We start from the raw sequence: 11,788 nt of genomic DNA, 5'->3' as shown, positions 1-11,788 counted from the left end.
ACATATGATTGTATGCTGTTACATCATAGATCAGGTGCTTGCAGATCATGAGTGCGAGTGTGAATCAGACCAGGTGATTCTTCTAGACACTGTGTAGATATTTAAATTAAAATTAAAATTGTTCTGCTGTTTTTGCTTGCTTTTCCTGTTGCAGTTCTAGCCCATAAACTATTTAATAAAAACAAAATTGATCTCTCTCCCAGAGGACAGCTCTTTTATAAAGCCTCCAAAATTCTGCACTTTAACAGATTAGCTGGATGCAGTGGTCTAATAAAGTTGATTTTCCCTGCATTTATGTGTTCAGCATTTTCATAACCTCCTCGCTACATTCAAGGACCAGTGCATTCATTTTTTTTTCTTTTTTTTTCATTGACACTTTAGAGCAATTTTTGTTTTGCTAGTATAAAGAATTTAGTATCATTAACTAAAATCAACAATTCTTTACAATATTTATTGATTTAGTATAATTTATAAATATACCATTGATTATTGTTTATTCATGTTTGTTCATAAAATATTTACTTAACGTAATTCATATGTGTATGTGTTTGTTTATATATATATATATATATATATATATATATATTTATATATACATTGATTAATAAATGGTGTAAGAGTATTGTATATTGTCCGTTAGTTATACACTACTGTTTAAAAGTTTTGGGTTGGTAAGATGTTTTAGTGTAAATGTATCTTTTGCTCAACAAGGCTGCATTTATTTGACGAAAAATACAGTAAAAAACATTAATATTGTGAAACAATATTATAATTTAAAATGAGTGTTTTCAATTTGAATATAATTTCAAATGTAATTTATTCATGTGATGCCCAAGCTGAACTTTCAGCAGCCATTACTACAGTCTGCAGTGTCACATGATCCTTCAGAAATCATGTGCTCAAGAAAGATTTATTATCATTTTCATCGTTGAAATGTTAATATTTTTGCGATAACCATAAAACTATTTTCAGTATTCTCTGATGAATAAAAGTATAAACATTATCTTTACTGTCTCAAATTTAATCCATTCATGCTGGGAAATAAGTATTAATTAATTTTTTTTTTACTATAAAATAAATTTGATTTGTAGTGTACCTATTTAATTAACTAATGTTAATGGTTGAATATCATAATGGTAAAGTTGTTATTTCAGTGTCAATCCACACACACACACACACACCATGACCATGTGCTCCATTCACTAAAGTGTTTGGCTGTCTGAAAATGGTATTGCCACCACGCTCCATTTCCTTAGCTTAATGTTCTCAGCCATTCCAAATAAAGCTGAGCTGTGAAAATATATGCTTTGTGCTGCTGAATGTGATCCTCATTATCTCTCTGCAAACACCGAATGCCATCAGAATGTTCATTTCCACTTGCAAGAATCCCCCAGAGAAGCTTCAGCGCCCATTACTGCGCAACAGGCTAATGTTCAACCAGAAAGCACATTACAAATCAGAGCCCGATTCCATATGCAGGATTAACAGACACGTAAATAAGAAATAGAACATTAGAATTTAACAGGCAGTCAATCATTCAGCCGCTTTTTGACACACATCTGCTTTCATCACAACAGCTTCCAGCAGCAGTGAAAGAGCATCTGCACCCTTGGGTTGATTACACACTTGCAAATGTCATTATGGGAATTTATGAATTTATCAAAGACATTCTTGCAATATTCGGGGGATCGGAAAAACACTGGTTATGCCAGATTCATCCATAATTTTCCTGAATTTTTGCTGAAATAATCTGAAGAATGCCATGGTTGATTGAGAGAGGCAACAACATGAGCTCAAGGCCTCGCTGCTTAGATCTGGTAATACTGTGAGTGTTGGGTGACAGAAATGTCAGTGTTTAAAACCCTCATATTAATCTCTCAGGTTCAGTTATGATTCAATGACGGGACTTTTAACCCTCTTGTGAGTCTTGCTTCTTTTTACAATCACTTTCACTATCACAGTTAATATTTAGCTCAAGTAAAACTACTTATTCAATTTAAACTAAGGCTCGGTTTCAATGTTATTGTGCTTAGTTCTGATATCTTGTTTAGACCTTTCTAATTGATCAGATTTATGATAAACGATACAATATGTGAAAAAATGTGCATCCTAATCTGCCTACTTGGCTAGGCAAATTTGCTGCAGTTTAATAAAGGATAAAGGATCTACAACAAAAACAAAGAGACTGAGACCTTTAATGATAACTAAGGGAATATTTAATAACAGAATATTAATTTGTTGCTATAAATTAAATCAAACGTGCAAAAATTTTGTCCATAAAACATCTTTTTTTTTTTTACACTGACCAAAAACCGCAACTTTCAGATTCAATTTTGTATTTTTAAGCTCAACCAATCATATCAAGCTATTTTAGTACTCAGCTTGTGACACTATCTTTAGACCGTACATGCCTTGTGTTGCCTCACTTATCTCAGTATACAGGGCAGCTTTCAGAAATCAGTCTGCAGAGCTAGACTCTGCAGGAAAGTGGATCTCAAGGGCCACCCCTGGTGTACTTATTCACTATCCTATCCTATTTTATAGTATAAATAGTATGAATTGCATATTCACACTGAAAATTCCAACAAGAAGTGCATTGTAAATATGTATTTAAAGGAATAAAACATAGTGTGGAATGTTGGGCACATTTCACGGCTCAAAGCTTTCATTACATAGTTGATTGGCTATCAGACTCAGAGGTTGGCTAACAAAATAACCTTATACTATTCATAGCCTATACGTTTGAGTACATAGTGAATAGTATAAGTGCATACAGCAGTGATTCCCAATCCCAGTCCTGGAGAACCCACAACGTTGCATATTTTTTATGTTTCTCTTAACTGACACACACACACATAAACACACACATCTTGGAGTATTTACTAATGAGCTGATGACTTGAATGAGGTGTATTTGATTAGGGAGACATCTAAAATGTGCAGTGTTGGGGGTTCTCCAGGACAGGGAACCACTGCTGTACAGTATGTCATTTGAGACAGCCATAGACTTTCATTGATGCAGGGTCAACACCTTTCAACCTATATATAGTAATGTGCTACAAATCACTCACAACACATTATAGCAACCACATCTTAACCACTCAAGACCTTATTGGTTGTGCATGACAAAACACCATACTTATTAGTGTTTAATGTAGTGTATAGCTCACATTAACCCTGAAAGAAGAGTCTATGTTGATCTGTATGATGGAGTTTGCTGAATGACATTGAAGAGTGAAATTTGCTGACTGAAAATCATTTACTTACCCTCATGTCATTCCAAACTTTCCAAAAGGAGACTTTCTTTCTCCTGTGGAACACAAAAGAAGATATTTTAAAGAATAACGCAACTGTTTTCTTCCATTCCATTAAAGTCAATGGGGTCCAAAAGAACACTGAACCCTGCTGAATTTCATTATACACTATTAAAAATAGAGTCCAAAAGGATTTTTCTAATCTAAAGAAACTTTTCCAACTATAAAGAACATTCTACACAATGAAAAGATTTCATAGATGTTAAAGGTTCTTCATGGAGCCATAGTTGCCAATAAAGAAGCATTATTGTTCAATAAGTATACTCTCACATTACGGTTAGCACTACATTTTCATTATAATCCCACCAGCTGCTGAGTTAACTGCAAATTTAAATGCTATTAAATGCTAGTTTAAAAGTTAATAGACATCTGTCTCTCTGGGGTAAAATACTATATGTACACTTCCAAAGCTCCAACAGTTCAATAATACACCTCAGACGTTTATAGAACAACATGTTGTCAGAGATTTACTACCAAGGCAGAGATCAGGGCATGTTTGTCAAAAAATGACCCTTTGAACCTTCCTTCCATTAGGAAGAGGGGAAGACAGAGGCTGTTTTTCATCTGTGATAATTTCCAGGAGTGGAAACGTACAGTATGGAATGCATGAAACATATGGAGTGTGAAGCATATAGACTAACAGACAGATGTGGCGTATCCAGGCTACTTCAAGAGTATGAATGTCTGGAAAAAGTATTTCAATCAAACTTCATATTTTAAAAGACGCATGATACTTAATGAAACCTTTAAATTGGAGTTTCCGCTTCCTAAGCATTGTATTACTTATTTATTTCTCCTCAAAGCCACAAAAGATCTCCTTATGAAGGTCAGATTACGAAAGTCTATTATTCAGTGTATGGGTTTTAGGGTAAATATGTGATTTAATATTATCCAGTATTAATATTCTGAAGACATTTACCATGACTTGAAAACTGTGCTCTGTGGATTATAATAAATCGGCATGAAACTAAAGACAATTAGACTGCTGTGAATAGAAATGTGAAAAGTTACCTGGGTTTCGCTTGCATAATTGTCACAGTACTTTACATAAGACTGTGTGACTTTAATCCTTTCATTTTGATAATACTGGGAAGAATGTTCATTTTCCATGCTGTATTTAGCACTGGGCTTGCACGGGCTAATTTAAATTCAGAATATGTTTTGTTAGCTGCACTGCAGTTATGGTTTAAGAATCATCTACAATGCAGAAAGCCATTGTGAATAGACTGATATAAACTGTTAGTTTGTTGCTCAAATCCTCATTTGCTCTATAAGAGGAGTGTGACTATAGGAAGAAAAGTAGGGCGAGAGGAATTTATAGAGCATTCTCATAATGTCCCAACCTATTTAACAGTACTTTAACTGGAAGTTGTCACTTTGAATCAGTCTTACAAATCCTTCTAGTGTATCTTTCATTAAATGAACTCAACAAATCCAGCTACTGAATCAACAAAACATCTCGCTTACTCGCTTACTAAATTAGTAATTTAATATAGCTATTTTTATCCCTATGAAAACATTTGGGAACACCAGTTTTAAGATAATGATGCCTCATTGCTTTTTTTCATGGGCCTTGTGACTTTTCATATGACTTAATCTCTCTTGTCCATTCTAATTTCAGTCATCATCATTAAACTGCATTACCCACAATCCCAAGTGCTCCAACATGTGCATGTCTCAGTTTGCATTGGAACCTGAATGGGACTTTATGCTACATAGATTGCATAACTCTCCTTCTAGAAACGATTAGCCCTGCATCCTGCTCCAGCACATGTAGCCATGCAACAAGTGTAGACTTCCTTTCGCTTGCTTAAAAATAATGAGATAATTCCGTTCACAAATCCGTTCACAAGAGTCCCAGGACTTTATCTGATGAATCAAACAATGACAAAGGCCTGAAAGTGTGTATGTACCGACCCTACGTCATTACATGTGGGCACAGTCAATATCAAATATCCCTTTATTTTTGGGACTGCAAATCCGAGTGGCTTTTTTTTAAAGAATAAAATAAGAAAAGGTCAAAGTGCTGTTCTACAATGCTGGAATGTAAAAGAGAACGAGATAGAAATTCTGTGTAGCGGCAACATTAGTCTAATGTGCCTGTCTGTGTCCCAGCTATAAGGAGGTGCAATTATGATTTTATCTACAGTAACAGCTTCCTACTGCTAGAAAAACACCTCTTGCCTGGGCTGATTCGTTTTCAGAAGGAAAGCAAGTGGCCCACTGTTGGCTTTTTTTTTTTATAGTTCGGCTGCTGGTGATTTGTCCCGGAAAGTGCCGGGGCACAATTATAGAACAACTGAATCAAGCATTGTGAAGTTTGCAAACATGCACCATATCTGTCCAGGGCCCTGTAATTGCTTTGTGGTGTCAGGCAGTATTGTTGCATATTATTTTCCAGAGGTTGTTAAAGTCTGCACTGACGTTTACATGAGTTTACACTCTCAAATGATTAGCAAAATGATTGTTGTTGCTCTATAACCTCAAAGCATTGTAGCACATGACTGGGCAAATGTATTTTGGATGGCATAAGCCACTTCATAAGTTACCAGAATGAGATATGTATAAAAATGTTCAACTATGTATTTACAATAACATCTGTCCCAGCCACACATAGGAATTCCTTAAGTGATTAGTGATTAATAAATAAAAATAAACTATATACTGTATATATATGTATGCAGTATTTGTATATAACTGTAAGCCAACTTACCATGTATACCATACAATTGTGGTAACACTTTACTTAAAGCCTTTATGTAGGCTATAATGCATTGTAAAGGGTTATTAAAGGGTAGAATGCATAGTGCGTTGTAATACATTTTATCTTGTTGTAAATGATTATAACCGAATTTAAAATGCATAGTGTAGCAATGACTTTATAAGTGTTATAATGTATTTTACAATTATTCATTTCCTACGTTTTACTGAAGCACTGTAAAAATATTTTTAGATGTAAAATCTTCTTATTACACAATACAGAATTATGTGTAAAAATATTACTGTAAAATATTAGTGAAACCTTGTTTTCTTATTCTTAAAAAAAAGAGGCAATCACAAAATTATTTGCACAGACCTTTCTATAGATTGTATTTAAAACATGAATAACACCTTTTTTATTATTAGTTATATACAGTACATTGAGATGTTTTATGGTATTGCTGACATACAGTCAATACTGTCTTACACTTTGAAAATGCTAAAACTTTCTACCAGTTCAGTAATCACCATGCGTAAAAAAAACAGGGCAATGTCCTCACTTGGGTAGAACCAGTGAGTTTTTTGCGCGGAGCATTGTGTTCATCAGATAGTAAAGACTTACAATTTAGAAATGCAGCACCATTGGCTGTGCACCCCTGTGACATCACCGTTGTACCCGTTCAGTCCTTTCAGTGAGCGCGTGTGGGCGCTGGGCTGGGGAACAGAGTGCCGATGGAAGCGCTCCACGCAGGACCTGAAGTTCTGAATGAACGCGCGTAATTTTTCCCCACCATGGGAGACGGTTTACCGTCCGTAAACTACAGCAATGACTCTAAGCGTGCCACGGTGGATCTCAACTTATCAGAAGAGTGGCTCGTGGGCATGGGAATCATCATGGGTCTGATAGTGTTCATCATTGTAGTGGGAAATATACTGGTTATAGTCGCCATAGCGCGGAATCAGAGGCTCCAGACGCTCACCAATGTTTTCATCGTGTCTCTGGCGTGCGCAGACCTCATCATGGGGTTACTGGTAGTGCCATTCGGTGCAGCCTTGGAGGTAAGAGGAACCTGGATGTATGGATCGTTCTTCTGTGAATTCTGGATATCTGTTGATGTACTTTGCGTCACGGCGAGCATCGAGACCCTGTGCGTAATTGCAATAGACAGGTATGTCGCCATCATCTCTCCGTTTCGCTATCAAAGTCTTTTAACAAAAGCACGAGCCAAGGTGGTGGTTTGTGGAGTGTGGGCTATATCAGCTCTGGTGTCATTTCCACCCATCCTAATGCACTGGTCCCGGGACAGAGAGGAGACAGCGTGCTATGACAATCCCGAGTGCTGTGACTTCATCACCAACCGCGCATATGCCATCTCCTCCTCTATTATATCGTTTTACATTCCTCTAATAGTCATGATATTCGTATATGCCAGGGTGTATAGAGAAGCCAAACAACAGATGAACAAAATCAACAAATGTGAGGGAAGGTTCTATAACAATCACGGTACTAATTGCAAACCTAACCGGAAACGAACCACTAAGATCCTGGCTTTAAAAGAGCACAAGGCACTGAAAACGTTGGGAATAATCATGGGAACTTTCACTCTCTGCTGGCTGCCGTTCTTCATCGTTAACGTGGTGCGGGTGTTTTGCGCTCAAATGGTGGATAAGGAGCTCTTCGTGTTTTTGAACTGGCTGGGGTACGTGAACTCCGCCTTCAACCCCATCATATACTGCCGGAGTCCGGACTTCAGGAAAGCTTTTAAGAGGCTGTTGTGTTGTCCGAGGCAGGCGGACATCAGGCTGCACGTGAGCTCGTGCGATCTGTCGCGCTGCACCGGGGGCTTTGGGAACTCATTGGAGCAGAGCATGCTCGGGACGTGGTCGGACTGCAGTCTGGAGAGGAACGGCAGGATATCCCATTCAGAATCTCAGCTGTAAAAGTACAACCGTGACTATTTAATCAATATTACACGAGCAGGAGTGCAGTTTGTATTTCATATTAGGTCATTAAGACCATGCGGAAAGCGTAATATTGCTTGTTCGATAAAAAATTAATATGACATCTGCGTTTTAGAGAAACATTTGACCAGTCCTACATTTCTTCATCAACGAAAATAGTTCTAGAAATAAAAATCAAAGCATTATGTTTTTACTATCGCCAAGCAACGCACAAACTAATTATATGGGTGGAGTGGAGCTACATAGAATCCCTCCGCGACCCACCGCGTTCTGTCATCACTCCGCTTTAGCTCCACTCCGGGTTTTACTCCCCGCTCCGAGCGATCCAATATAGTGAGAGAGAAAAAATACGCGCACTCGTTCCTCTTCCACTTCGATCTGCTCCTCCGTGAACACAAAGAAGCGGAGTGATACAAACAGTGAAAAGTCCAAGTGCCGTTATGAATTCAGTACTTTTGGAAAGCAGCTCAGCCAATCAAATTCAAGGACCGGAACTAACTGTCATGTAAAAATGGATAACCGAAATTTTGCAATGTCGAAACAACCAAAACGAACCCATTTAAATCTAGTTTTCTCAGTTAAGTTAGCATATATCGCATATTTGGAGAAGGCTTTGAAGCAAACTGCTAAACTAAAAATGAAAAGTTTTTTTTTTTGGCCTGACACTTTGTTATCGATGAGTAGCTAAATACAGTCAGACTGCTGTTAGTAAAAATAAAAGTTACAATCAAGCAGCATCATTTTCAAAAAATGTGCCGAAAAAGGTAAATCGATGTTCCATGCATACATTTCTGTTTCAATTAAAGTAACAATATAGCTTAAAACTGTTTTCTCAAGTGAATCAAAAATGACATGTTTGGGCATGTTTACATGTATATTGCGAAATAATTTAATGAGATATATAAAAAAATGCATTAATAATAGACTCATAAAATTTGTAATTTATCATAAATGCAGAGGAGCAAACTGAAATTAAACAGCATTGATCATGGGACTGTTGAAACCAGCTTTTTAAAAATGATCACATTTAATCAAGGACTTCATATATTGCTGAAAACTTCTGGTAAAACACACACACACACACACACACACACACACACACACACACACACACACACACACACACACACACACACACACACACACACACACACACACACACACACAAACACACACACACACACACAAACACACACACACACACACACACACACACACACAAACAAAACCTTTTTAGATCTCTCAATCTCAAAAGCAAATGCTTGTCACAAATGTTAATGTGGGATTAAATGGGTTCAAAACATCCACAAGAGTTGGATTGCAAAAAACTGAAAACTTTTTAAATACAAACCATTCAGTATTTAGCAGTAATACATGGCAGTTTGGACTGAATGAAGCACTGTTGTGTTGGTTGAAACAGTGTTTTTCATTCTTCATAGCAATGTTTTCTGGCTTTGAGCCTTTACATTGTTTATTGGAATGTTTTATCCTGGAATGTGTGATATGAAATCTTGTTTTACCTCACCTGTATAATGTGCAAATTGTACGAGGAAGTTGTTTATATTAAACAAATGTTAAAATGTACAGTATTTATTTGATGCATTGTACAGCATATATGAAGAAGCGTGGCAATGTGATAAAATAATGTTAAGTGATTTGCACCTTATTTGTATCAAATGTGAGCTGCCCATGGGGCATTGAGCTTCTTGCATTTTCCATTAATTTCTAATTTCTACCTGTTATATGTGTTACTAGATTGATTTATCTGTAAATGAGATGCACATATATATTTGGGCAGGATTTGTTATGAATATATTGTCCCGAACTACACATTTTTGCAGAAATAATTTATGTACCAGTGCCTCGTGTAAAGTATTGTACAAGATTCATCATGTTGACGTCAAGTTGGCTAGCGTGCAATAAAATGTGATATTGTGGAAAGGCACATTCCTTTTGTAATTTCTTAATAATTTGTCATGAAGATCATCGCCATCTGTTGGGATTTCAGTATGTTTGTTTTTCTCATGGCAAAATATTTCAGACGTGCTTACTGAAATGAGGGAACAATTTTATGTCAGCAGATCTTTAACTATTTTATCTACACAGTTTCGGATAACATCTCAATATGTGAATTTGTCTCATCTGCAGTTGATTGAAAGTAAAAAACAGTCCTTTTCAACATGGCTAATGTCTACCAAAGGCCTCCCATTAGAGCTTGCCTTAAATATTTATGCGCTGACCTCATTTAGTTTGATCTGATTGCTGCACTTGCATCACTGTTGGGTTTTCCACCATTTCAGACCTGAATTGGACTGTAAAAATAACATGGCAGGGAGTCATTCCACATGTGCAAACTATAACATATGTGTTGAGGTGCAGAGTGTGTGTCCCTTGGATCTTAAGATTCACATCACAATGTGAACACAAATTCTCCTAATGGTATAATTTTCCGCATCATTGGAGTGTTAGCAAGGGCTTTAGGAAAATATGGAAATTCAAATTTTCTTTATGCCTTCCATGAATCAACTGCATGCAAGTAAAAAAAAAAAAAAAAGCTATATAAGGGTATTTGTTAAAAGTGATAACGTTGTGAAAAATTATTACAATTTAAAAGAACTGTTTAATATATTTTAAAATGTTATTTATTACTATGAAGGCAAAGCTAAATCTTCAGCATCATTCAGGATCATTACATGATCCTTCAGAAATCATTATAATATGCTGATTCAGTCCTGTGGAAACATTTATTATCATTATCAATGTTGAAACCAGTTGTGCTGCTTCATATTTTTTCTGTAAACTGTGATGCAATTTTTTGATGAATGAAATGTTTACAAGAATAGCATTTATTTGACATAGAAGATTGTCACATTATAAAAGTTACTGCCACATTTTTATCAAATTAATGCATCTTTGCTGAATAAAAGCAAATTCCTATTTTCTTGTAAATGCAATGTCCCCAAACTTTAAAATGGTAATGCATCACGGTTTCCACAAAAATATTAAGCAGTACAGCTACTTTCAACATTGCTAATAAAAATAAATGTTACTTGAGCATCAAATCAGCATATTAGAATGATCTCTGAACAATCATGTGACACTGAAGACTGGAGTAATGGCTGAAGATTTAGCTTCGACATCACAGGAATAAATTACATTTTAAAATATATTCAAATTACCTTTATAAAAACATAGTTTGAGGCCCTGTTTTGTATCATTTCATTCCTTCTAGAAAAATCTGATATAACCAGAGTTCAAATGCCTTGTGCTTTTAGGTAATACATTTCATTTGATCTCACAGTTGTGTGCTATTAATTACAAGAGCTCTCCCCAGAGCCCTCTCACATTTAAAGCCGCCTCAGGGTCACCGAATGCAATTTGTCCGTTTCACTTTGGCTAATGAACCTTATATATGTGATTACCTGTGCTAATACAACAGAGCAGCATTTCACAACAACATCACTGCCCACATCATAAAAACGCTCCTTGCTGTATGTTCTCTTGTTATTAGTAACCGTTTACTTGGCAGGAATATGCATCCGGACAGACGTGACAGATGAGGGCCATTGTGTTGAAACAAATGGTGCACATGTGATTGGGCTTTGGTTTCTTTATCAGCACTGAAACTGCTTCATTAATCAGAAAGCTTTTTCTTGTTTTTATCATTCTCTGATGACTCGTTACATAATGACCCAATGTGGGCCTGCTTTTATTTGCTTGGAGGCTCAATGCTGCTGTGCTCAAATCAGTTGAATCGTACTGAAAAACATTAAGTAGAAGGGATTAGCTCACTGTGATCAGTGAATGGTGCAT

The 11,788-nt window shown here is 36.3% G+C and overlaps 1 protein-coding gene across 1 annotated transcript; it reads left to right on the top strand.

Moving 5' to 3' along the window:
- The first annotated feature begins 6,434 nt into the window (after nucleotides 1-6,434).
- LOC132121580 (beta-1 adrenergic receptor-like) lies at nucleotides 6,435-8,350 on the top strand. The gene has a single exon (XM_059531108.1). It carries the CDS (start codon nucleotides 6,806-6,808, stop codon nucleotides 7,952-7,954), a length of 1,149 nt encoding a protein of 382 aa, XP_059387091.1. The 5' UTR covers nucleotides 6,435-6,805; the 3' UTR covers nucleotides 7,955-8,350.
- The last annotated feature ends 3,438 nt before the right edge of the window (nucleotides 8,351-11,788 follow it).

This window comes from Carassius carassius, chromosome 39, assembly GCF_963082965.1.
Source record: "Carassius carassius chromosome 39, fCarCar2.1, whole genome shotgun sequence".
Lineage (NCBI taxonomy): Eukaryota > Metazoa > Chordata > Actinopteri > Cypriniformes > Cyprinidae > Carassius > Carassius carassius.
The sequence above is the reverse complement of the archived record's forward strand: the minus strand, read 5'-3'. Positions and strand labels throughout refer to the sequence as shown.